General features: G+C 45.0%; 5 protein-coding genes across 10 annotated transcripts in view; 3 read left to right on the top strand and 2 right to left on the bottom strand.

The window, feature by feature from the left end:
- Positions 1 to 301: 301 nt before the first annotated feature.
- On the bottom strand, positions 302 to 3,495 carry alg10 (ALG10 alpha-1,2-mannosyltransferase). Its single transcript, XM_037461211.2, has 3 exons — positions 3,036 to 3,495; positions 2,337 to 2,534; positions 302 to 2,258 (listed from the first exon to the last, which is right to left on the bottom strand). The coding sequence occupies exons 1-3, from the start codon at positions 3,198 to 3,200 to the stop codon at positions 1,197 to 1,199; spliced, it is 1,425 nt and encodes a 474-aa protein (XP_037317108.2). The 5' UTR covers positions 3,201 to 3,495; the 3' UTR covers positions 302 to 1,196.
- A 98-nt stretch (positions 3,496 to 3,593) lies between these two features.
- On the top strand, positions 3,594 to 5,585 carry tprkb (Tp53rk binding protein). The gene is made up of 4 exons (XM_037461213.2): positions 3,594 to 3,820; positions 3,952 to 4,074; positions 4,248 to 4,424; positions 4,734 to 5,585. The coding sequence occupies exons 1-4, from the start codon at positions 3,680 to 3,682 to the stop codon at positions 4,818 to 4,820; spliced, it is 528 nt and encodes a 175-aa protein (XP_037317110.1). The 5' UTR covers positions 3,594 to 3,679; the 3' UTR covers positions 4,821 to 5,585.
- Positions 5,586 to 5,653: 68 nt separating this feature from the next.
- On the bottom strand, positions 5,654 to 7,818 carry srr (serine racemase). Its single transcript, XM_037461212.2, has 7 exons — positions 7,757 to 7,818; positions 7,019 to 7,196; positions 6,755 to 6,936; positions 6,523 to 6,653; positions 6,292 to 6,440; positions 6,084 to 6,173; positions 5,654 to 5,943 (listed from the first exon to the last, which is right to left on the bottom strand). Exons 2-7 carry the CDS (start codon positions 7,194 to 7,196, stop codon positions 5,702 to 5,704), a joined length of 972 nt encoding a protein of 323 aa, XP_037317109.2. The 5' UTR covers positions 7,757 to 7,818; the 3' UTR covers positions 5,654 to 5,701.
- Positions 7,819 to 7,840: 22 nt separating this feature from the next.
- Positions 7,841 to 12,147, top strand: trmu (tRNA 5-methylaminomethyl-2-thiouridylate methyltransferase). Its single transcript, XM_037461210.2, has 11 exons — positions 7,841 to 8,054; positions 8,216 to 8,381; positions 8,472 to 8,578; positions 8,730 to 8,852; positions 8,942 to 9,114; positions 9,186 to 9,239; positions 9,325 to 9,391; positions 9,860 to 9,960; positions 10,125 to 10,269; positions 10,368 to 10,450; positions 10,548 to 12,147. Exons 1-11 carry the CDS (start codon positions 7,973 to 7,975, stop codon positions 10,695 to 10,697), a joined length of 1,251 nt encoding a protein of 416 aa, XP_037317107.1. The 5' UTR covers positions 7,841 to 7,972; the 3' UTR covers positions 10,698 to 12,147.
- Positions 12,148 to 12,599: 452 nt separating this feature from the next.
- Positions 12,600 to 27,162, top strand: part of celsr1a (cadherin EGF LAG seven-pass G-type receptor 1a) — a 70,653-nt gene continuing 56,090 nt past the window's right edge. For 5 of the 6 annotated variants that reach the window (XM_037461569.2, XM_062560325.1, XM_062560323.1 and 2 more), the window contains exon 1: positions 12,601 to 16,335. In XM_037461569.2, coding sequence (XP_037317466.2) covers positions 12,801 to 16,335 — 3,535 coding nt within the window. In that variant the 5' untranslated portion in view covers positions 12,601 to 12,800. Of the gene's footprint in view, positions 16,336 to 27,162 lie in introns of all 6 variants that reach the window. The other variant, XM_062560324.1, reaches the window with a different exon arrangement.

Below are 27,162 nucleotides of genomic sequence, written 5' to 3'. Positions count from 1 at the left end.
TTCAATTTCATCTAGTGAAAACACACCGAAAAGTTTAATATTCTTAAACCCCCGAGACAGCACAACGTTGTGGTTGATCAGTGTGTAAGAAAGTTCATACTTTTAGACTGCAGGATCCGGATTCAAATGTGTGTTTAAAATCAGTCTAAAAAGGCTCTAGCCAAAGGACTTTACATTTAAGTGGGAACCATCCCAGAGGGATTTCCTACTTTTGGTTCATAGGATTATCCAGCTTGGTCTTACAGCTCCCCCTGGCGGATGATCTGTTGATTCAACATGCTTGTGTCTAGTTTGCAGTCATTTTATTCAAAAGGTACACACACAACAAGCAAAAAACATCACAATTCTGAGTAACTTCCAGTGGCTCTTTATGGCTTGGTCAAAGTAAAAAATCTGTATGTATTTTGTCATGATTAACAAATATGTAGGTTAGGGTTAGGAAAAAAACATCCCACACAATTCTGAACAATATGGCTGGAATTTTTGGTCTGTTCATATTATATATTCAACTTGCTTCTACAGTGTTTTTCTTTAAAGATACATTTATAGAACTACATACGGTATTTACATTAATAATACAAAATAGTTCGTCATTGATGGGCAGCAAAAGCTGGCCTTGACAATTCCCTGAAACCTGTTGATCATTTTTAAATTACATGATTAACTTTCCTGCCATGGAAAGGGATTAACATTCAATCAAAAAATTGCAGATGGAGTCAAAACAAACAAACAAAACAACTATCAACAAAAAAAGACGTGACATGATAATTCAGACCAGATTTGCAACACCAACAGCTCCACTCTGGCATTAAAGTCCAAAACGTTCCTTTTTTTTATAATTCCCGTTTGATTTTCTTATTTTCATGTTAACTTCATGTGAACTCATTAATGGTAAATTTACAGCCTCACTTCAGGGTTTGTGGCCGTGAAACTAAAACCTGAAAAGCATGCAATTTAATGATTTTTGATTTTTTCTGTCACAGTAAAACTAGCAATATTCATTCATTCTCATTGTAACGTATGGCAACCCCAAAACACGATCCGACTGACATGCGACTGTACAAAAATGTTGACAGTATAAGCCATTTGTGTTTCTTATTGAAATGTAACCCGAAGCTTTATTTCTGTGGTTCTCGTTTGGTACCTACATCCTGTTTGAGTCGTGGTAACTCCTGGCGTGAGCTTGTCCCGTTGGCTCACCACATGAACCTCTGTTGGGCTGTGCTGTCTGGCCATCGGAAGGTCTTACTGACAAAGAGGTAAAGTGTGGCAGCGTTCACCGCCGTGTACAGGAGAAACTCCACAACGAGTCTGGGAAAGGAGGGCAGGGGCATGTGGAGGCGGTACATCAGGTATGGAACAATGAAGTACCTGAACTCCAGCAGCTTCTGCGGCACAGTCGCGACCAGGAGGCACACCAGGAACGCCAGGCTCCAGAAGAGCGAGTGCGTCTTGAAGGTGTCCAGGAAATTCCATCCCGCGAACACGTACGCGGGCACGAGGAGGAAGCGTACCAGCTCGTGCCTCTGGAAGAGCCTGTTCCACACGTAGAAGGGGAAATGGCGGTTATCTGCTAGGAGGTACTTGTGGACAAAGGTGAACTTCCACACCAGGAGCAGGCACACACATGTGACAAAGAGGAATAAGAACGGCTGCTTCCTCAGAGCCTGGAGGAAGCGAAGAGCGCGATGGTAACACAGCGAGACGGGGAGGGAGAAGAAGAGGGCGAAGGAGAAGAAGTAGAAGAGTTGTGGGAAGTTGAGGCAGGCTTCATGACTCGTCCTGTCACCCACAACTATCCCATCGTTCAGCACCACAAACGCCAGGAAGCTGGCGCCGACCACGGCGTAGGGCCACGCCACCAGCAACACCGCCTTCACGTGGCTGGGGGAGGTGAGGAACTCCAGCACAAAAAGTGATACTTTCTTAGCGCCACTGTACGACAGAGGGACCTGGGACGCGGGGGACTTTTCGTCCCGCTTTTTGGCGTGCTCCACCCTCCAGACCTCGTCCATTTTGGTGGCCACCACAGTGCCGGCGCAGAACATCACCCAGATGATGTTGGTCTGACGGAAGAGCACGGAGCAAACGCCGAGGAACGCAGAGGCCTTGTGGCAGCCGTAGAGCGTCATGAGATACGTGAAGAGGGTGAAGAAAGTAGATCCGGCGTCGGTGTAGTAAAGGAAGTTGAAGAAGTAGAGCACGGGGAAGGTGGACAGGGACAGCGCCGAGAGGACTCGGCGAGAGGTGGTTTTCGTCTGAAAGAGATGAAAAAGAACATTAGAAGAACTGAATGAAAAACAGGAGGATTCTTATTATCGTTGTACCGGGAATACCTTGTCGCGGAGGTGCAGTTTGCAGACCAGCAGATAGAGCACGTAAAGGTTTCCACAGTTGAAAAGCAGGTTGATGAAGCGCAGCATGGCCGTGGAACAAACCACCTGACCCGTCAGGTCAGCGAGCCACACAATGGGCTTGATGACTCCCACGGAGACGAGGTAGAGGCCCGGGAGAGTGGTGATCATCGGGTCCCACTGAAGAAGGATCACAACAGTGTTGAAGGGAAATTTCACCCATTTTACTAGAGGAATTGTGTTGTAAATATTGGTAATAACAATCGTTATTCTGTGTGCGTAGATGTTTGGAGTCATGTGATGTTTGTTTATCCATTGTTGACCAAACTTAGGTAAATAATAAGACAATAGAAGTTTCCAATTTTAGATGAGTTGCTTGAGGAAAACAAGAAGGACGGTGTTATTTAGAATGATTGGTGGTCAAAAGGTCGATACTGATCCTTTAATCTCTACTTCCCGCCCTGTGAAAGCTAGAGATACCTCGCATGATATCTACAGTATCACTAAGCAGATAAACCCCTCTAATGCCATTCTCTATGTATGCGTGGGGATTAAAGCTCTCAAAGCATCCACGTCGTTGTAAATGACGGACGCTCCGCGGTTAGCTAAACTTAATCCACAACAACAAAAGCGTTGCCCTTTGATGGCTGACAGCGATGCTGTCTTGATGCTCTACTCTACCTCGTTGAATTTTCCATGGCAGTATTTCTGAGCTTGCGGGACATGGAAAATCTCGTCCATGTACGGCTCCCTTTGCTCCCGCGTGACTCTGGAGAACAGCAGGCAGGATATCAAAAAGTTGGTGCTGCAGAGCGCAGTGAACATGTAGCCTTCAAATTTCTCCATGTTTGATGACGGAACGCGACGTGGACGTGAATGTAGTTCAAAGCTAGCTGTAATAACGTCAAGTATTCTGCATGTCGATGTGAACGCGTAAAAAAAAGACTTTCTCTCGGCGTCGAGGTAAAGCTGTTCAACTCTGTCCAGGATTGATAAAACGGAAGCGTTATTTGCTTGACAGCTAGCGGTCCGCTTCTAAAGATCGGTCGACACGGAAACGCTTTTATAGATTTTAGTTCCGGGTTGTGCAAAATAGTTAATTATCCCATTTTTGGATAGGTAGCAAATGTTATAGTAGCTACCAAACACGTATACAATACATTTAAATGGAACAGCTTTAGGGTGTAATTATTTTGAGTTTGTGGGACCATTTTTCTAACAGGAACTTTGCTCCGATGCGGTGTCACCGTGTTATGGTTCCCCCCGTGTGCAGACGTTCACGTGAACCACACTTTCCTTCGTAGTTGGTGCAGTTGTTGTCCGACATGCATTCAACACGCGAACTAGAGCTCTTTCCCGAGTACAGTGTGACTCAGATGCTTTTCAAGGACGTCCAAAATGCTGCCGAGCTGAGACAGTGTGCGGTGGAGGGTAAAATAAAGGGTGCCCTGATTAACCCGACGATGGTGAGACGTTTTTTATTCAGCTTCAGCAATATTTCCCAAACGGCGCCATGCTTTACACCGAATGGGAATTGCAGTGTTCGGTTAAACGTTGTGCTCCTCATTCATTATCCAACTGTTTCTTCCATTCACAGCTGGTGAATCCTTTCCAGGTGCTGGTAGCCGCCAACAAGGCTGTTTCCTTACAGAAACTGGGCAAAATGAAGACCAGGAGTTTGTTCTCAGAAATAATCTTCAACCTGTCCCCTACTAATAATGTTAGTACTCAAAAACGAACTTATTATCTTTACATTGTTATGGAATTCCATTTTGAAAATGCTTGTTATTGCTTTAAACGGCATCTGGATCTTTCATTCCACTCGATGTGGATGGCCCCTGAAGTAGTTGAACGCATCATACCTGTATCTATGTATGCTTTTCCATAACACAGATCTCAGAGGCGTTCAAAAGGTTTGGGAGCTCTGATGGAGATGACTCCGTCCTGGTGGTCCTGGTTCACGACAAAGATGAGCCACAGGTGTTGTCAGACATCACAGCCAGGGTGAGCGGACGGCAGGTTCCAGCAGAAGATGTTTCCTCGCTGACAGACCATGCAAAAATCAGAAAGGTTATTCTCTTCCTACATTCATTCAATGTGAATAATGCTACCTAACGCTGCTTTTTTTCTTGGTTGTTTTTTAGTCAGTCAGTCTTTTAGTCACACGAGCAGTGTACTGTATATTCAATATATATATATATATATATATATATATATATATATATATATATATATATATATATATATATATATATAAATAATCTGAATGCCAATTTGATAAATATGATAAATGTGATTTCTGTTCATGTTGAAAGTTTTATCTAAAATGTATTTCAGTAACGTATCTTTTAATCTAGCACATGTTTTGTCTTTGTTTAGCTCTATAAAATACCCCCTCAGGAAGAGAAGTGTGGGACTCTGCTGGATGCGGTTGTATGCAGGATGGCCACAAAGGACGTCATGTAGCTTCAACAAGAAAAAGGACTTTAAAAAACTTTTTTTTTTTAATGACATTTGCATTCATATGTATTCAATTCATGTATTTCCTTCTGTCCCAGAAGATGAAAACCTTGTCTCAACACAAACTCAAAGAAATCTTCATTTTTCAAATATTTTTTTGATTGACTTTACTTGTCTTTCTTTGTGCTCACATCGTCTAAACTTTTTTTGTACTCATTATTTCTCTGTTTCCCTAAGGTTTACATCTTCAGGGCGGAGAAAGGGGTTGGGAGGGAGAGGGGGGTAGTGTTAAACTAGTCTCATGTCAGCAAGTCTGATCTAAAATGTTCTGGGCCAAATATCATCCAGTTCTGGAGACATTCAGTCAAACCCTCTCAACCCAAGAAGTCAGGCGTATGAAATGTGCTGCCTGTCTAAAACATTTGGATGCAGCTTTGTTCTTTTTAAACCTATGAAAGACTTGTCATTTAATCTCATGTGTAGTGACACTTAAATTGTGGAGCCAAATGTAAAATGCTCTTCCCCTTTCTCTTTACTTTCACTCACTCAGAAGGAAATGAAACATTCACATATTCTGTATTCAGAGTACATTACATGAGATTGAGATGATTATTTAATAAGACTGCAGCTGCAAACATTGGAACCAACAAAATGACACTGAGATGAAATGTTTATTGATCTACTTGAGATTGTGGTACCTGAAAGGCACAGTAAGAGTTTGGAAAATATAAAAAAGTCCCATTATGGTCAATTATAGGCTGATTTAATCAACTTTATATGTTCCCTTATTCAATTAACAGACAAAATGGCACAGAAATTATTCTGAAGCGTTTTCTTTTTTTCCCACAATGTGTTAACAAAAGTCACATTACGTTACTGTACATTGGTCATCCTGGGAAGTTAACAAGTTCGTCCTTTCCGATGTTCCCTCCGCTAAGGATGCACACCACGGTCTTCCCCTCCAGCTCGGGTATCTTGTCGTTTACGATGGCAGCAAACGCAGCGCAGCCCGACGGCTCCACCACAAGGCCGGACCTGTACAAGGTGGACACAGCCGCCTTGATCTCTTCATCATTTATGAGGACAATCCCCTCCACGTAACGCTGACACAACTCGAAGGGCAGTGTTCCTGGGATGCAAAGAAAGGGACAGAGCCACATTATTGGCATCAATTATAAGGGTCTTTACCTCGAAATGGTGAGACTAAATTTGAAGCATCTTTAACTTAAAGCCACAGAGAGAAAGAATGAGATAAAACTTGCATGATACCTGCAAAAGGTGGTGCGAGTCCTGTGGCGATGCTCTTGGTCTCCATGCCAACTGGCTTCTTCTCAATGAAACTCCTGTACATGGTGCAGGCTGTGTTTAAACAGAAACACAACAGGCCCAAAGTTCACCAAAGCTGCTGCAAACGACCACATGGCTCGAGGTCTTAAGCTAAAACTGCAAATGATGCCGTTTAGTGTGCTAGTTTTACCTCCATCTGGTTCCACACCATAGATTCTGGTCTCACCACAGCCTGACAATTTGATTGCAGCGGCTACACCGGCCAGCAGACCCCCACCACCACAGCACACCACCACCACATCTGGCTTGGGAATCACCTCCAGCACCTCTAAACCCAGACTGGACACAAACACACGGGTTTGGGCTTTGGTCTAATAGAAGTTTGAATTGTCCTTATTCCACCGTCAGCCCTTGAGCGTACCTTGCGTGTCCTGCTATCAGATCCAGGTCATCGTAAGAGTGCAGGAAGGTCATGGCTTCTTCCCGAACGCAGCGGTTCACCACGCTCATCAGACAGGATGTGGGAACCTGTTCTACCTCCACCCCAAAACTCTGAGGACAGGAATGATACCAAAGGAATTAGGCTTTTTCAGGTTGGTACGGAAAAACAGTTTACAATTAATCAGACTGATAGTCAGCCAATGACCTCTGACCTGTATCAGGATGGATCTGGATACAGGGGCCGTTTCGGGCATCACCACCTTGCCCTTTGATCCGTAGTGTTTAGAGGCGTACGCAAAAGATTTCCCATAGTTCCCGGCCGACATGGTGACAAAATGACCCCCCTTAGGTCTCCTGGAAAACTGGTTGGCCACTCCTCTGATCTTAAATGACCCTGTCCATCAAATGTAGGACAGTTCTTTAGCAGTGGACCGAGGCATGGATGTGCAAGAAGAATCAAGGTGGTTTCGTCCTACCAGTTCTCTGCATGTTCTCCAGTTTGATGTGGATGTTGCAGCGGAGGTGAAGAGGCAGGGTGGTCTGGCACCAGGGGATCATGGGTGTGTTGATGACACCCAGGGGGCTGCTTCTCACCGTCTCCCAGGCTTCTCTCAGCAGGTCCAGGGTGACGGAGTCTGCTGACACTTCACCCATCTTTGTTGGGAAATATCAATAATCGCCAGTATTGATATATATCTCTTTGACAAAGGTACATTTTAAGTGTCCAGGTTGGTCTCAACCAGCAGGTCTTGGGCTTTAAGGAATAGTTGCTTGGTTTTGGCTATGAGCAAAGACACTGAACAAGAGGCCTCCAGGGCTTTGGCTGATGTCGTGCTGGCTTTTCGCATCGTTAATATGACCTGAATTTTGAAAAATGAAGTCTCCTCTTAAAAAATTCTGTTCGGTCTGGAGATGAAGATGAAGCTGGCTTCATGCTACTGTTTGTTCATCTTTCCCTACAGAAAAAACGCAGTCTTAATTGCAACTTGTGGACATAAATCCCATCAAAACATATTCTTCTGATTATTAACTTTTATTTCCCGTTCATGGCCCTGTTTAGCACTATTGCTGCAACACTTCAACCACAACACAAATAGTTATTTTATTAGATATCCAAGCACCCGCACAGATTTATAACCGAATGCACGCAATTTATTTTTACAAAATAAAAGCCACAACGTTGTGTTTCGTACACAAGGCTTATTCACACTTACCGTCTGACTTGTTTGGATTTATCCGTGACGTTTACAGTGTTACCTTTTTTTGGTTCCTCCGGCCGGCAACATATTGTTTCCGTTTGAGACTTGTTTCTCGTCGGACGTCATTATCAAATGGACCACAAACATGGCTACCCAAGAAAGTGACCACGGAGACTTTTCTTAGTTACGCAAGAAAAATCCTCTTAAAATAAAAGACTGCCCTTTGAAAACATGGGTGTCATTAGACACGTGGTGTGTGCCATGTCCGGCGGCGTCGACAGCTCTGTCGCCGCTTTGTTACTAAAGAAAAGAGGTAGGAAGAACCTGTCATGTCTGACACCCACAGCCACACACAGACACTTTCACGGACTCTGCTAATTGTTAACTGGTCAGCTAACCAGTTGGAACCGCTTTCTCTAGAGGAATAAAAAGTCAGACTTTCAGCTATTTGTTTTTTCTTTCTTTCACGTAAAGGTTACAGTGTCACGGGAGTTTTTATGAAGAACTGGGACTCATTGGATGAGAGTGGGGTGTGCAGTACAGAGAAGGACTGTGAGGACGCCTACAGAGTGTGCCAGGCCCTGGACATCCCCTTCCATCAGGTGTCTTATGTCAAAGAATACTGGCATGAAGTCTTTAGGTATTTGTGGCCGCCATGCATGAATAATATACACGTTTTTAAAATGTGTAACTCGTTAATGTAAACGTTTCATGCTTCTGTCATTTTCAGTAAACTTTTGAAGGAGTATGAAAGGGGCAGGACGCCCAATCCAGATATACTATGCAACAGGCATATCAAATTCAACCATTTCCACAAGTACGCCATCGACACTCTGGGTATGTGATCATAATGTGTTCGCACACGGATATGAACTCATTCCGAGCGACTTGACAACTGTTTCTGGTAAATGGTGGAGGGTGGTTAGAAATGAGGGGATTGAACTGATTTCAATGTCAAGCATTTGCGTTTTTGCTTTTGCTGACTTAGGGGCTGATGCCATGGCAACAGGCCACTACGCCAGGACGTCACAGGAAGACGAAGAAGTGTTCCAGCAGACTCATTTGGCGCCGCCAACCACTCTCTTCAGAGATCGATTTGAGATCAGAAATCGTAAGTGCTTGACAGAAAGTAAAAGTTCACCACAGCAATAGCTTTTACGGTCAATCCATCTAAAGAAAAATGTTTATTTATTTTCCCAGCGGTGAGGTTGTACAAAGGAGCAGATATCCTCAAAGACCAAACCTTCTTCCTCTGTCAGATCTCCCAGGAGGCCTTGCGACACACCACGTTCCCGCTGGCAGGACTCACCAAAGACTTTGTCAAAAAAATTGCTGCTGAGGCTGGGTTTCACCACGTGCTGAAGAAGAAAGAGGTAGCGACGCACGCACATATGAATAAATTAATAAATCAAGTTGTTTACCAACAGTAAACTTGATCTTTCAGAGTATGGGCATCTGCTTCATTGGAGAAAGAAACTTTGAAAACTTCATTTTGGAGGTATGAGTTCAAAACTCCAGTAGTTTTTCAACCTAACAGATGTGCAAATATGGCTTTATTGTTCTTTTCTTTGTTCTCTTTCCAGTATCTGGAACCCAAACCGGGGAACCTTGTCTCCATTGAGGACGGGGCTGTCATGGGAACACACAAAGGCATGTTCACTGTTTGAGGTTCTCCAGCTGTGAGCCGCTGACAAAATGAAAAACCGCAGTGTCACTAATATTACATTACATGTCATTTAACTGACGCTTTTATTCAAAGAGACTTACATTGCATTATAACCCATGTGTTACATTTAGCCTGGGGAGCAGGTTTAGGTGTCTTGCTCAGAGACGCTTCGACGTGGCACATGGGGCAGCCGGAATTTGAACCACCAACCTTGCGGTTCCCAGCGCACCACGCTACTCCATGGCGCCACCATCACCCATATATAATTTTCAAACAGTACTAATCTAATGGCTCTCACGTTTGTCATATGTTAGGCTGAAAAACATTACTTATTATTGGTTCATCTATCCTTGTGGATGTCCTTTTTAAAAATTGTGTTCCAAACTTAAAAGCTCTCGGTGTACTTCCTGCTAATTATCTGGTCATTTGCTCTCGTATGTCTGTTTATACAGGCTGGTTCACTTTGACCCTTGGCCAGAGGGCGAGAATTGGAGGGCAGAAAGACCCCTGGTTTGTGGTGGACAAAGACACCGATACTGGAGATGTGTTTGTGGTGAGAAGGTTTGTCTACGTTGTTAAAGGGTTAAACCAAGAAAAATAAAAGGCTCACCAACATTTAGGATTTACATCAAGTTCAGTTTTTTTCATGGTTAATCAGGCATGCAAAACTGTTTCAAACTTGACCATTGTTTTCCTGTTACTTTATTTAAAAATTAGGCTCCAACTACCAATCACCCAGCTCTTTTCCGTGACACTGTTGGAACGGACCGCTTCCACTGGCTAACAATCGACCCGCCTCCTGAACTAATCAAGACCCAGATGATGGAGTGTCATTTCCGCTTCATCCACCAGATGCCTCTCAGTGAGTTTTTTGCATCGTTAGCGTATGCACAGTGATGGAAGAGTGTTTACTCAACAAAACAAAAAATACTTGGATTTTTTTTTTTCACTGCTTTCTAGCTCCCTGCACAGTTACGCTGAACATGAACGGATCAGTGTGGATCACACTCTCCCAGCCAATCAGAGCTCTAACACCTGGACAGGTAACGCACCTATGTTAAAGACTAGAGCGTAACTGCTTAGGCCTGCCAGTTATAATGCACTCCTTTTTTTTGCCTCTTTTAACATTGCTTCCCCCAGTTTGCTGTGCTGTACAAAGGAGACGAGTGTCTGGGTAGTGGGAAGATCGTGCAGCTAGGGCCCAGTGAATTCACACTGCAGCGAGGCAGAGAGCGCTTGGTGACAGCCGCACCCCACGAGGAGCAACCGACCCCTGAACCAGCCAGCTGAGACGACCTGGCAGCCCGTCCGTGGTGGGCCCGAGGCCCGCGTGGTTTTCTACGGAGAGCAAGTTGTTCATGAGGTTCAACTGTGACGCAGCGGCCTTCTAAGAGACTCTAAACTGGTGACTGTCTTCAGAAACTTTAAGGTATTAAAAAAATGAGGACAAAACCGTATTCTGCCAGCTGCTCAGATAAACCATGTCTGCTTTTGGTGTAGAGATGAGATGCGATAATTTAAATGTAACATTTTAAAAACGTTTTTTCACGTTTGATCACTCGCGTATCAAACATGATGCGTTGCCTCTATTTATCTGCTGCTAATTCTCCGTATTACATTCATGATGTCATTAGATGTGTTTGCCGTGCATTGCAGAGACCTGCAACTTGGCATAATATTATTAAAGGCAAAATGAAACTGATGGAGGTTCATGTACTTAATACTTTATTGGGTGTTGAATATGTTCTGTTATTTCAATCGCTACAATTGCGGTTCCCTTTGGGAAAAGAGTTATTGTGATGGAAACCAGTGTCAAGCTTACTTTTCAAAAACGGTTATTAACGCATTAACATTTCAGAAGATGTGAAACAATTCACATACTTAAACTTTAATATAAAGAGTTTATGTCAAGAATCAGGAAGCAAGATGCTTTCTTTTCGTTTCGTTTGTTTATTGATAAAAATGTGTTAATACTTTACTACAAAAGAAGTGAAAACCAAATAGGATTCGATACAAACAATGCTATTTATTATTTGACCCCATTTTTGGGAACTGTTGATTGTTTTACGACAATCATAGCGTTCACTTCAGCTTTCTACTAACTTTTATTACACTGTCATGTATTTTGGGTGCCTTTTCTCTTCAAACGTTATTCCTAAACTACAAATTTACCAGGTAGTGAACTAACCTTCTAAGTTAGTCACTGGCCAGTATAACTAAATATTCCCCCGATAATTGATTCATACTTGAAAAAGACACTTGGCAGTTGTGCATTGGCGTTCTGACCATTACTGACCCCCAAGGGGGCGCTGTTGTATCAGATCACCGGCGGAGTGGACCTGTTGTTCTCGTTTTGTTTAGGTCAACATACTGCATGTTCCTCTGAATCATAATGACACTTAAGTCTACTTATTCGACCTCATCATTTTTCTGTTTTCCCTAATTGTTTTTGGGAACATGTCATGTCATCTGTTATCTTAAAACAGTTTTTTTTGTTGGGGGGCACAAACATGTTTATAATACAAAGAACTTAGCATCTCCAAGTTCCAAAAACAAAATAATGTAAGTCGAGAAAAAATACAAACTGTCAAAAGGGAGTCATTCTCATATTGTGATAACACAACATTAATTTTTATAGATTTTTTTGAGAAAACTAAAACTAACTTTCTGTGTGATGACCTCCCAACATTTTCAAAATGAAGTATTTAACAAAGGCAATAATTAAATATGTTTTAATTGATCAAGCTATAACGCTTGTATTTATTTGACTGAGAAGCATTTTTTATTGTTCTGGTATGTAAACAGTTGAACTGTGTACGCCTGTTTTTTTGTACATCAACACATGAGTAGCAGTTCATTGGAGTCGTGGGACATGTCAACATCATTTTCAAAATGTTGGACAGTGAAGTCTTAGTTCACCAGCTGTTCACGTTTCTTTTCGTGCACCATCACTTCTTACAGCTGCTTCAATCTCACACACAACACGCATCAGGAATTTTAGCCACCTCTCACCCTATTGTGATAAGAATGCACTTGCGCGCACTGGTCACCCGGTCAGATCCACTTTGTAAATCTCCATAAGAAAAAAAAGCCTCCCCCCTCCACGAAAGCGTCCCAGAGGGGGAACGCAGCAGGTTTATGGTAATAAACCTCCGAGGAGAAGAGGAGGAGGAGGCGGAGGAGAGCCACGGAGCCATTTTGTACTCATTTTAAACTCCGTGTGGGTTAACGCAGCTGCTGCGCGCCGATGCTATGGACACCAAGCGACTTTTTCCGCGTTAAAACTTCACGATGAGGGGTAAAAGCAAAACGCGGTGTTGGCAGAAGGCGAGTTAATGTTTTTTGCGTAGAAGTTTCGGTGAAGTTGAATGGGATTTTGCCAGGTCTACAAGCATGGAGCTACCGATGTGCTGGATTTGGGTCTGTGTCCTGTTCAACGTGCCGCTGGTGGGATGTTTGGAGATACACCTTTCGGATACCTTACAGCCCGGAGCCCTTTTGGCAAACCTGTCGCTTGGACCTGGGTGGACATTTAAACTTGACAGGACTTTATCCCCAAAATTCATCCAGAGCTTTTTCCAAGTCGAGAGACACGGCGGAGTCGTCCGTCTGTCCCACAGAGTTCAGTGCGCGCACACAGCGAGGAACCCAGCGCCTGTTTACTTCAGAACTGGTTCCTTGGCGTCTGGGGACGTTATTCTGACACGGTTCAATGTGTTTGTCCACGGACAGGACTGTTTTATTAAATACAAGAGAAAGAGACGGCCAGGTAAGCCAGACATTCACATCAAACACCTCACAGAACTGGAGGCAACTTCCTGCTTAACGGCAGGTAAACTGCTTTTAAATGTAACAGAACTTTTGCCCTCCTTCACCCGCGACATTGCGTTTTTGGAAAGCGCGTGTGTCGGAAAAGACTTGAGTGCCGTGTTCAGGCATGGGCATCTGATCATGACCAGCAACTTGTGTATGGGGCACCGAGCGCAGCCCGAGGTGAGTTTGCACTGCGCGCTGCTTGGCTCTGCGGGCAGCCGGTTCTCTGTGCTGCTGAGTCTGACGATCGTAGAAGTGCCCAAACAACATGGATCCGTCTCAGAAAGCATCCGGAGGAACTCTGACCAACTGATCCGCAGGGGGAAGCGACAGGTAAACGCGGCTCCCCAGTTCCAGCTCCCCAACTACCAGGTGTCCGTGCCAGAGAATGAGCCGCCCGGTACGCGGGTCATCACCCTGAAAGCCACGGACCCGGATGATGGAGAGGGCGGCAGGCTGGAGTACAGCATGGAAGCCTTGTTTGACGTAAGGTCCAATGACTTTTTCAACATAGACTCTCAGACAGGGAGCATAACAACCGTGCAGTCACTAGACAGGGAGGTCAAAGACACTCATGTTTTCAAAGTTATTGTAATGGACAACGGCTCCCCCAAAAGATCTGCCACTTCTTTCCTCACCATCACTGTGAGTGACACCAACGATCACAGCCCAGTTTTTGAGCAAACTGAATACCGCGTCAGCATTCGGGAGAATGTAGAAACAGGTTTTGAAGTGATGACGATCCGAGCCACTGATGGAGACGCTCCGTCCAACGCTAACATGATTTACAAACTCGTCAACGGTGACGGGGTTAACTCTGTGTTTGAAATTGACCCCCGGAACGGCCTGGTGAGGATCAGAGAGCGGCCTGACAGGGAGACCCAGGCCAAGTACCAGCTGATTGTTGAGGCCAACGACCAGGGCAAAGACCCCGGCCCCCGCAGTGCCACCGCCACTGTCAAGATCTCTGTGGAGGACGAGAATGACAACTATCCACAGTTTACCAAAAAGAGGTACGTTGTAAAGATCCCAGAGAACGTGTCAGTCAACACCAAAGTCATCCAGGTGGAAGCTACAGACAAAGATGAGGGGAACAACGCCAAAGTTCATTACAGCATCATCAGTGGCAATATCTACGGAAAGTTCTACATCCACTCGCCCACTGGTGTGATCGATATCATCAATCCTCTGGACTACGAGAAGATTCGAGAGTACAATTTGCGGATTAAGGCTCACGACGGGGGCAGGCCTCCTCTAATAAACGGCACGGGCATGGTGGTGGTGCAAGTGGTGGACGTGAACGACAATGCCCCCATGTTTGTCAGCACACCTTTTCAGGCTACTGTGTTAGAAAATGTGGCCATCGGTTACTCTGTTATCCACATTCAAGCAATTGATGGTGACTCTGGGGACAACGCCCTTTTGGAGTACCGGCTAACTGACACCGCGCCTGGTTTTCCGTTCACAATCAACAACAGCACAGGCTGGGTCACTGTGAGTGAAGAGCTCGACAGAGAGACTACAGACTTCTACACCTTTGGCGTAGAGGCGAGGGATCACGGGATACCTGTGATGTCCTCCTCAGCCAGCGTTAGCATCACGGTGCTTGATGTGAATGACAACGTGCCCACCTTTACAGAGAAGGTCTACTCGCTGAAGATCAATGAGGATGCTGTCGTGGGTACCAGCGTGCTGACAATGACGGCCGTGGATAGGGACATCAACAGCGTGGTAACCTATCAGATCTCCAGCGGCAACACCAGGAACCGCTTCGCCATCACCAGCCAGAGCGGCGGCGGTCTCATCACCTTGGCCCTCCCCTTGGACTACAAGCAGGAACGCCAGTATGTCCTGACAGTCACCGCCAGCGATGGGACGCGCTACGACACCGCTCAGGTGTTCATCAACGTGACAGACGCCAACACACACCGGCCCGTCTTCCAAAGTGCCAACTATCAGGTGATGCTCAGCGAAGAAAAGTCAGTGGGCGCCACTGTTGTGATGATCATAGCAACGGATGAGGACACGGGGGAAAATGCTCGCATCACATACTTGATGGAGGACAACGTCCCCCAGTTCAAAATTGACCCAGATACAGGGACCATCACAACACAAATGGAGATTGATTATGAAGACCAGGCATCCTACACGTTAGCCATCATTGCCAGAGACAATGGCATCCCTCAGAAATCTGATACCACCTACGTGGAGATTATCATCGTCGATGCCAACGATAACACTCCCCAGTTCCTACGGGACAGGTACCAGGGGACCGTATTTGAAGACGCACCTGTCTACACCAGCGTTCTCCAGATATCTGCTTCGGATAGAGACTCTGGCTCAAATGGCAGGGTGAGCTATACATTTACGGGTGGCGATGACGGAGAGGGGGATTTCTTTATCGAGCCATACTCCGGTATCATCAGAACAGCTCGCAAACTGGACCGAGAGAATGTCCCGGTTTACAATCTGAAGGCCTATGCTGTGGATCGGGGAGTCCCCCCTCTGAAAGCTGCTGTTCCGATCCACGTGGTGGTTCAAGACATAAATGACAATGCCCCAGTGTTTGAGAAGGACGAGCTGTTCATCGACGTGGAGGAGAACAGCCAGGTGGGGTCTGTCGTGGCTCGGATCAGTGCCACTGACCCCGACGAGGGCACCAATGCTCAGATCATGTACCAGATTGTAGAAGGGAATTTTCCGGAAGTGTTCCAGCTAGACATTTTTAATGGCGACCTCACTGCACTCACCGACTTGGATTATGAGGTTCAAACAGAATACGTCTTGGTGGTCCAGGCCACCTCAGCTCCACTAGTGAGCCGGGCCACTGTGCACATCCGCCTCGTCGATATGAATGACAATATGCCGGTGCTGCAGGACTTTGAGATTATCTTCAACAACTACATCACTAACAAGTCCAACAGTTTCCCATCAGGAATAATAGGAAAGGTTCCAGCTCATGACCCGGATGTGTCTGATAAACTGCGGTACAAGTTTGAGTCGGGAAATGAGCTCAATCTGTTGCTGTTGAACGAGAACACCGGGGACTTGAGGTTGAGCAGGGACCTGGATAACGACAGGACCCTGGAGGCACCCATGACCATTTCCGTCTCAGGTAAGAAAAACACCCTGAACTTTTCTTCGTCCTCTCACCTTACCTTTTTATTTTTTGAGGAGATGGTCTCTTTCAATGTCAGTTACATGTGACACGAGGCAGTATCATCACTACAGAGTACAGCGTATGCTGCTGAATAGCGACCGAGAGCAGGTTTCAGCTGTGGCGTTTGTTGAGTGTTTGCTGCAGGCTCTAAGTGGATACCGGTTGTTCTGCTTTTGTGCCATTTGGGTGATGAATATAGTTTTCAAGTGGTTGGTTTAGGTAATAAAAAGGTGCTGTTGGCAGGGCACCTCGATAACTCGGGCCCTTTGTTGTTGCAGATCTATGTTTCTTACCCAAGTTTGAGCACACACGTGCATACATGGCAGGCCAAAGCGCACACATTATTTCCCTCCTGTAGAGCATACAAGCTGAACTCTTTGACGTGGCTGAAAGCCCGGTGTAGGTGCACTGCAGGGAAAGTTATGAGCATCTTGTGAAAAGATTTTACCTTACCACAATGTTTCTCACACAAACTGCAATTTCTGAGCCTTTGATGCAGAGTTTGGTTTTGGGCTGAGACTGTCTGTCATATGGGCTTACATTTGAATGATTGTTGTGTGTTAGTATAACTAGGTCATGCAGGAAAAAGAAGAAAAAATGCCCAAAGCTTTTCCCCCTCCCCGTACTATAGAGATAGACTTTGTTCTTTCAAGTTAAATATTAGACGCATGCAAACACTGGACATTTACACCTAAACAGGTAGGGTAACTGTTACGGTCAAGCGCACACACACACACACACACACACACACACACACACACACACACAGACATGTGGCAAGAAACTGCAGGGACATTAATCAGGCTGACTTTAATACCCTGAAAGAATAACAACTCTGTCACCTTATGACAACTGGTGGCTCAACCTTCTTTCTATCTTTTTTTCTTTCTATCTTGTTCTCTCGCTCTGTCTCTCTCTCTCTCAGTTGATCTCCTAAAGCACATTAAGTCCTGACGTATGCAAATGGCCTGCAGCCAGATCCCCTCAGCTCACCCCTCTCTCTGAGGCAGGCAATTCTATCACACATACAGTAGGAATGTAAATGAGGTCCTAAGTACCATGATATACTGGGGCAATCCTACATTTACAGTATATGATCTAAATGTTTTTGGTTATTTTAACTGTACAATCTCGTTTATTTTGACTGCAAGAAATAATTATCAGAACTTTCATATTTTTCTTTGATTATTTTTGAATTTCTTTTTTTATTTCTGGTAGCTCTTGAGCCTGACTTAAACCGGCATTGTTATACATGGTTCATCAGGCAGTGGAAGGCTTCCCCCAGATGTCACCCCCTTTCTTCTCAACAGGGATTTTCTTAAAGGACTTGTGCCCTTCTTTCGGACAAAAGACAGACTGTCCTTTTCTAAGTGCTTTATGGCGGTTATAGACGACCTGTGGAGCATCCGAGGAGGCAGCAACTGACCACAATAGTCACGGGCCTTGCAGTCCTCATTCACTACCCCTGCATTCCCGTTTGTCGAAAACAGCTGACAGCTCTTGCCGTATCCCAGACAACGGTAACATCTAAATGGTCCCAAAGGGAATTGGGCTCCTTCTTTACTTGTACCCATGTGCACACGCACACAAATATATGCAAGCATGTGTTCTTGTATAACTAAACACATGCACATAGTCCAAGCTCCCTCCTTTTTTTGGTGATGTCAAGTGTTTGGTTACCATTACCGATGGAGTCCTGACCTTTCGACCCTGGGGTCTTCGGAGAGGAAGGCCTGAGGGGATTGGTGAGCTAACAGCACTCTAACACGAGGGACAAGCCTCTGATTGTGCCTCCGGCTCAAATGGTTTCCCATGTTCTCTTATGACATATTTAGTTTTATTGCATGGCTGTTGTTATCCTTTATCTTTCACTGGCCCATGTAGGAACCTAGTTAAACCTGTTCCTAATACTAAAATATCTATGCATGCCTATTGTGTATACATATGGACTTTACAGTAGTCAACTCATCGCCAGACATCAGCATCAACATCCTCTGCCCATAAGTGACAAGATTGATCAGATTGCATTAGCTCCGTCTTGCCTACCTACTGAACAGTGACTATATTGCTCATCAATTCATAGTGAACATCTTAGCTGCGGAGGAGATTATTCCACTTACATCCTCCAAATCAAGGCTCCTCTCCAAATCTGTCCATGTGCGCAGGTTCTTTTATTGTGGCGAACAGAAGGCCAGAGGATGTTACTGAAACTTAAGAATGCCCTGATAACTCTCCTGAGATGAACTCGCTTTACACACTCTCCTAGCCACAACATTATCTGTCCTTGTTCGCTCTTCCTGTGTGTGTGTGTGTGTGTGTGTGTGTGTGAGAGAGAGAGAGAGAGAGAGACGACAGCTCAGTGGCGCAATGGCAAAGGGCTGTGTGTTATCAATTCTAAGAGCTATAATCTAGTCAGGTTTGACTTAACACCTCTCTCTCTTTTCTAGTAGCGTATCTATAAAAAAGTTTGTACAGTATTTCAGCATAGTTCTCATTTCTACCTAAAACTTTCATGCTGTCACTGAGTCGCATTAAGTCAGTGACAGGTCCGGGTTTATTACAAATCCCAATGAGCCTGCAGTGGTACACAAGATAACCATTTCACCTATTTGTTATTGTAGTTGCTACACAGCTAGACTCTCACACCAGCCAAAGTTAAAGCTTGCACCACATGGGTATAGGTGGAGTTCTGTTGTATCATTCGGTAATGCAGCATAGCAGATTTCCACATGACTGATGCTAGAGCGTCTTTTTCCACCTCTGCTCTGATCTTTTTCCTTACACTCTGTTATCGGGATGGCATGCTGCTACACGCACACACACTAATCGGGTTCCCGCCCCCCCTTCCCCTTTGTTTCCCCCATGGGGATTTTTTTCACTGAGCTTCAATGCCTTTGGGTTGGCTCTTAATCCCGTTCGAGTAGTTGCATAGCTCAGCTTTTTAACATTTCTGTTCTCGCCCACTCACCCCCTTCAACATACAGTTGCTCTGCCTCCCCCTTCCTCCCTTAATACACATAATTAGATTCCTACTGTGACACAAGAGCTTTACTTTTTGTGCCTATTTTATGCGTGTACTCACTGACCTTCCACTTTAAAACATTCCTGTGAAAACCACTTTATTTATAAGTCAAGTGAAGATTCCTTCCTTGTGAGGCCTAGCTTCTGTTGTGGAATACACGGTGGAGTATTGGGCGTAATGCGTTGCCCTCTGCATGCATTGTGGCTTTTCATTCATTTTCTCTTGCCACACTATCATCACCTGATCCGGCATGTAATCGTACTCTGCTCCGCATCCATCCCTTGTCTTTCGCATATTTTTGGTAATTATTTGACAAGAATTCACTTTGGGACGGGCAAATGACTCCTGCTGTGAGTCAAGGTGTAAACATCCTCCTGTCAGACCTCTGTCCTGTTTTCTTCTGTCTTTTCCCCGTGTAATTGTCAAGTGTTTGGTGTTCAGACAAGCGAAAAGCGTCTCCTCACTTGAGCGCAGGCGTGTCGGTGATGACACATGTGACCTCTCACCTGTGGGATCAAAGTAGGACATGGGGTTTTACACACACACACACACACACACACACACACACACACACACACAAGCTCAGTGGTGAGAAATGACCCTTAACTGTGCTACGCATGACTTGTGACCTCCCAACTTGATGGACGTGCAAAGAAGAGGCGTTTTGGGGCGTGTAGTAATGAGGAGGATTGAGGAAGAGAAGTCTTCCCTATGTGGCTCTGAGATGCAAGTACCCAAAAGCTGCTTAAAGTAGTAAAAATAAAAAAACAATGACAATAAGTCGCCAACAGCTGCAGTCTGCATCGATGGAGCCTGTGTGCTTCAGTCTTGTCTTCAGCAGCTCATATGTTTTTTTCTGCAGTATGTGCGTGAGATATGCTGCCATTCCCAGGCTTGGCACTCTCAGTAACTGATATTGCATTCATTCCTAAGATATCGCACACTCCTGCTTTTAAGCTGGGCCCCTGTCCACATTCCCTTCTGTGTCTTCTCCTATCTCCCGGCTCTTTCCTCTCAGGCTCTGCCTCATTGTCTTCCCCGTGTCTTCTTAGTCTTGCTTTGTCTCTGCATAATTTCCAAAGAATGCGCCCGTTGCTTTAGCATGTGCCTGGAGAGCGTTGCTGTGAGGCCGCGTGGTTGTCGGCGCTAAATTTATCTGTGTTCACAGACATTTATTAGATTACCGTCCTTTTGGCTATGCCTGTCTATCCACGTGCTTGTCTGCCTCGGTGTCCCTATATATCTCTTTTGCACGCATGCACAGCCTGAGACGGCGCAGAGAACTTGTGCAGGTGTAATAACCGGTCTCTCGTGTCACATTCATGCTTAATGCCGCAACATCCTCCGCGGGCTCTAATGTTTGGGTGTGCGTGTGTGCCTCCAGGATAGAGACTGGAGTTTGAAGTGTAAATACCGGGGGGGGGGATCAGGAGCGGTCACTCCACTGATATCTGAACACTCAATTACAGGCTAGAGAGAGGAGTGGTGTATTAAGGATCCATGGTTGTCTGACGTTGCCGCCACTACAGGTGAGAAGGAAGAGGTGATAGTGGGATTTTATTGCTGGAGATAGAAGGTAGTTTTAACATTCCTGTCAGTGTCTGTTTGGCATTTGCTCAATCTGTCCATCTTAAGCTACTGAAGCCATCTTTCCTCCCATGCTTTTAATTCATGTGCTGCTTTTATTAAGATCCGTGTTTTGCTTCTAGCAGGAAATCTCCCTGATCAGGGTGCTTGTTCCTCGTCACTCGGGCTGGGAAGCGACGGGTCTTCATGCAAGTGTGCATGCTGCGGGGGGTTGTTTGTTTGCAAACACCCATGTTTAGTGTCCGGGATGAAAAATAGTAGAAGCGGCGGCATTCAGAGGAAGGCTGTATTTGTGATGTGGAATTATACGTAGGATTATGTTTCCGTACAATCTGAGTGCATAAATGCTGCTTTAATGTATATGTTTTCTTCTGGTTTGCCGCACATACGCCACACACCGTCCTTTCCCCCCTCTGCCTCTCTCTCACCCACACAGGCAGGGTTATCTCTCGTTTACATGCTGCAGACAGTGATTTCCCCACTCAAACTCCAACAGGTTTCGGGGGGTGGAGGGGTCGTACTTGATTGTAACTCGACACACCTCTCTCAGTCCCTTTCCTTTTCATTCCGTCTCACTCAAACGACACAGTACTCCCCTTTGTCCCGCTCACCGAGCAGACAGAGACAGTGTTGTGGGTCCCAAGTGGGACATGCGTCGCCATGCCTGGTGACCAGTTGCAGGAATGTTAAGTGGCGGTGAGGTGCAGAGCGAGGGTGCGTACAGTCCTATCTATCAAGAATGAATGACAGGTGAGACAGTGAAGGAGAAGAAGGAACAATTAGAGGAGATTTGCGGGAGACGGATGAGGCCTCAATTCACTGTTTGCCTGTTTGCAATGTTGTAGGATGCACTGACAGTGAAGCCTAAAGATGACTTCTTTAGTTGTGGCAACAATCACATGGAAATCACATGACATTTACTTGAGGTCACAGCAACGTAGATACATTTAGATGTGAGCGTTCAAATAGCAGTCCTGTGTAGGTTGCATGCCAGAAGGTCAGATGGTTTACTGATATACTGGATCTACTTATGTTGTGAACATGAGAGCTGAGGTCAAGTAGACTGTTTCAACACATGGAGCATTTCAGAGTCCTTTCTCGATGACAGTTTTCCCTTCAGCTGCATATTTGACTTTTAGAAACCAGACTTAGGCCTGAGGTGCCAGGCTTTGCTGCCAGAGGAAGCAAAGGGTTCTTCATCAGGGACCCAAACAGTGATTGACACCCGGGCTGAGGAGGTTAGGCCTGTGAATTCGGTACACTTAAAAAACTTAAAAAACACAAGTTAGGAACATCAAAGACTTAAGATCATTATTTAATCTGTTGCAGAAAACAATCAGCAGCTGAGAATTGTATGTTATTGTTGTTGTATCGTAATGTGCACTGAAATACTTATGGGGACATTACTTTAAAAGCAAAAGGTATGTATGTATCACTGATGATCTGAAAAGTTAAAGAGGTTCAACAACTTGTTTGCATGATAAAGTAAACTTCAGAGTTGATTGTTCCTGTATTTTGTTACAGGGCCGAACTAAGCTAACTGTCGGCTCTACCTTCATATTTAGCGTTTCAATGTAAGAGTGGTGTCCTTCTTCCCATCTAACTCTCAGCGAGAAATCCAATAAAAGGTTGTGAGAGGAGCGGAAAAAAAGGTACACGTTCATTTACGAAATGTTGAAATCTCTTGATTGGACTAGAGAATGTTAAAATATTTTTGTCAAGACATTTCCTGAAAACTGACACCATTTCATAATCGCCCTTCCTCACGAACTTGATTTTGTTCTTGACACTGACCCTGAGACACTGAAGGCTGGCTTTGCCATTCACAGAGCAACTTCATGCCAAATTGTGTTCACAAAGGTGTTAGCAACAGCTAGAGAAGGAGCTGGTGGCAGGCGTAATCGAGACAGTAGTTTAATTAATAGCTTGTGTGTGTGGGAACTTGCCGATGTCACTCAAATATTTGCCCCTTTGAGTCGTATCGGTTGAACAGCACTTCACTTTCTCCAAATGTTATCTTTCTGATTAAGTTGTAATTGTGCATGTATTACAGGTGGTGTCAATGCATCTATAGGTCCTGCATAGCTAGATTTACAGAAAGTGGCAGCATGACATAGAGCAATACTACAAGTCTAATTACAAAACCTTTTAATATCCAAAGGTTGTTTTCCCACCATTTGGTACACACATCTGTGTTTAAAACTTTTGATTCATCCCATACTTTGGTTTATGAACAAATAAACTTGGAAAGCAAACCAGCTAAACATCCCTCCCCCAACACCTGTAAGCATAGCTGTAGTCCCTCCAGTCTTTTTTGGTCTTTAGCTTTCACTTTGCAGAATAGAGGTTGTCTACTGTTGGCATGAAGCATATCTTTTTGTTAGGCGCAAAGCATATTTAATGTCTTGCTCGTGGGCACTCAGTCACCTGAATATTTGCTGGCACTCGGACAGAGGAAAACCTTTGGAATAATTTTACTCCTCCCGCCCCTTTCCCCCAATGTGTCAGTCACAACTGCACTTATCACAGGTGTCACCTTACAACCTCATGACAGCTTCTGTTGCTCGGACAGTACTTTTCTCTCACCAGGTTTTAGGGGTAAATATGTTTGTGGAATGCACTTATTTAGCGTTATCTTATATATAAGCGCACATTGATTATCCCAGACGAAGCGAATAACACACCTCACACTTGGCTCATGTGGGCGGAGCGGCTGAGGCCTCTGTAAATATTTCAAAGGCACAGACTAAGGCGTGCGGATTGAAGCTTTGTGTGATGTCTCCCAACACCTCCAGGCCTCGTCTTTTAACAGGAAAAGACGGATACCTAGATGTAGACAGAGGAGCTCGGAGGTGTATTGGGTTTGCTCTGCCTTTTGATACGGTGTTAAGATGCTTCTTTCAACAGAGACATACTCCTGTTACATTTTGGACAGGTGACACATCCATATACACACAACAACACATCCATAACCTGTGAAGAAGCATGCATTTTCACTGGCACTAGCACATGCAGTCCCCCTTCTATCATTCAAACAGGACATTGATCACACGCACAAACCGCGGACCTTTCATGCAATGGCCGACTTCTCCCCCCCCCCCCCCCCCCCCGCAGTGTTAATGCCAAGTTTCACACAAAGTTTTCTTGCACCTATTATACGGCACACAAACTGCCTCACCCCCCCCTCCTCGTCTTGGGTTACTTGTGTATCAAAGTAACATCTGCTTCATCTTCCATGAACAGCTTTGACAAAGTGCAACTCACCAGTGTGCTCAAAGGTTCTTGGGGAATGTTTTTGTGGGCTTGTCGTCACGTTAACATCCCATTCTGCAAGATTTCTATGCACCTCCTTTTTTTCTGCACAATACATTATGAGATAGATTTATATTTTTCTTTTGCAGCATATTCACCTGATGCTACTCTTAAATGGAGATTTAATCGTTTCAAACATATGACAAATTTATTCTCCATATTGTGATGAAGGTGTAAGTAGATTTAGAGAAATCCAAGAACCTAAAGCATTGCAGCATGATTCTCTTCCCGTTTCCCCAAAGATGGTCCACAACATTAATCCAAACAGTCCTGCCACTTTAAATAGAAATAATCACATTTATAAGCCTGTATGTTCAAATTTAAACTTGACTTCTTCCTTATCTTCAACACTGTTGAATTAGTTCCAGCACCTCTGTTATGCAGCAGGACAAGGACCCACAGTGTCTCTCTCTGTCTCCGATTCTCATGTGATGTTTGCAAAATCACAAACACGCTGCCATCCACTTCAGCAGAACCTTATTAAATCACATCTTGGGTTGCAGTGAGGAACTGTTTGTTTGTATGAGTTAGTGTGTGTATTGGATCAGGTGAATGTGAGGAATCAGCACTGAGGAGACATCGGGAATGAATATGAGCTAAGAGCTGCAAGGAGGAAAGTTAAAAAATGGTGCCCTTGTGCCACGTTAGAGAACACACCACTTGTGTGACGTCAAAGACTTCAATGGACTCACTATACTAATGCGCTGCAATACTAGTGGGACTTCCACCAGCGCTACTTCTGAGTTACTAGTGCGTTACTGTCAGACCACGAATGCTCCTCACTGCAGATTGGTTGCTGATTCAGCTCGATGGATATTGTAGCTGTCAGTTTACACTGTTTCAATGCTGGGAGATGAAGGAATAGTGCTCCATATTCTGTGATTGACAGCCGATCAGATTAAACGGCTCTCTGCCTTCAAACCCAACAGGACAAATGGAGCCGCCGCTAAACATGTGCTTTCTGTCAGGCCGAAGGAAAGAAAAAAAAGGTCTGACGAGGCGGTGCAGGTTCAGGGGTCGTGACCTCTGATTACGGTCACTTCACCATCGGCCCCCCAAGTAACACAGACAAAGGGGAGGGCTTAGGCTTCAGCAGCTGAGGGCTCAGTTGTCTTATCTGAGTAAACCTCCACTTGTTGCAGGGTCATCTGGACTGTCGGCCCGTCTTACCTTCTGTTTGTCACAGACAATGTTCATCTTTTTTTGGGGGGGGGGGACATGGGACACAGACAGATGCCCTTTATCAGATAGCAGGGTTGGTTTCAGAATCCACTATGATAAAACATTTCGTTTGTTTAACTTTTTGATATTCACAATGTCGTCCTGGCAGAGTGAAAATAATAAAAAATAGAGAGGGGGGGAGGGGAGTACATTATTTTGACCTGATAAATAAAGGGTGACCAGTTACACTGATGTGGTTTCTAGCAGACCTGTTTGATCTAGAGCTGTGTGTTGAGTCAGCGTTCGCTATCTTCCGCTCACAAAGCTAATATTTACCTTACAATATATTCCCTTCTTAATTGTTTACTTACTTTTTAATATAAAGGGCACACTAGTCCGTTACATACTCATTTGTTCCTGTGTGTGATGTAGTTGCTGTACTCACGGAGTACATATTTAAATCCTAACCATAAAGGATCAGTTAATAGTTTGACTGAAATAATGATTCACAGCTTGCGTCCCGTTGATACATTCTTAAGAGATACAGGAGGCGAAACCAAAGTTGGTTGAGGAGTCTCTTTTCGGTCTGTGGAGACCGCGCCCACGGACCATCAGCAGCTCACAAGACCCAGGTCTTCATTTGCATGTTTTCTTCCAGTTCCCCATCCTGTTCTTTCTCTGTCCCCCTCTATATTAGAATACAGTAAGTACTCTTACGGCTAAGCTGCTTTAAAGTGAAAGGCACAGGTGAGGAAAAGGCTCAGCTTTAACATGTCAAAAGTGTGTGTCTGTGAGTGTCTTCAAATGCGGATGGCCTTTCTGCAGCCAGCTCTCACCCCAGCCAGCAGCTTTGTCTTGTCCGTGTGAAGTGATTGTCTCGAGGTGTCAAGAGTCACACGAGTTACAATGGGCTCACAGGACGAGGCATTTCAATTTGGAGGTTCAATAGAAACCTTTTTATTACAGAGATCAGAGGGACGGTGAGTACCTTTGGCACATTTCTTGGGGACAGAAGTGATTTGTGACCCCGACAATCCAGCCTGAATTTTAGCCTGCAGTCAACTTTTATTTGTTTCCTTTAAAGAAGATGATTACGTCCCTGATTTTGTGTGTGTGTGTTTTTTACGAGCCTTCTGGAGTGTTGTGAGCTCCTGGTGCTGATGGCTTTCAGAAGATCACAAGTTCTGGAGGCCCCTCGGCGTGCATCTCGAGAACTCCATGTATGCATTAGACTGGCTTCTCAGGTATTCTGTCGCTGGTGTTTGGAGTCCCCCGCCAAACATCTGATACCACATGTGGGTTGTGGACTGGGTGGGGGGGCTGAAGCTGTGATACGGGGGGGGTGGGGGCCTCAGGCCTCGGCCATGCGTGTGATGTGAGGAATGAGTTTCGCTCCAGAGTCTGCCGCTCATAGTTTAACTTACTGGGGGTCTCCGGGGGGGGGGGGGGGGGGACAGCTGGTTCCCCATGCTTGGCATACTGCTGCCCTCCAACACATTCATCACAAAGTCGACACACACCTATGAAGGCTTACATTCCTCTGGTGACGATGAATAGCTGCCGACTGCTCCCAATAGATACTGTAGGTAGGATCGGTTCAATGTTGTACTCTACTTTATCCAAAGACACAGTACGTTTGATATGTGAGGAGTTGCACATCATTTATGCAAGGCGAGGACAAACCTACCACATGAGTCCAG

Source organism: Pungitius pungitius, chromosome 2, assembly GCF_949316345.1.
Source record: "Pungitius pungitius chromosome 2, fPunPun2.1, whole genome shotgun sequence".
NCBI classification, from domain to species: Eukaryota; Metazoa; Chordata; class Actinopteri; order Perciformes; family Gasterosteidae; genus Pungitius; species Pungitius pungitius.
The sequence above is the reverse complement of the archived record's forward strand: the minus strand, read 5'-3'. Positions and strand labels throughout refer to the sequence as shown.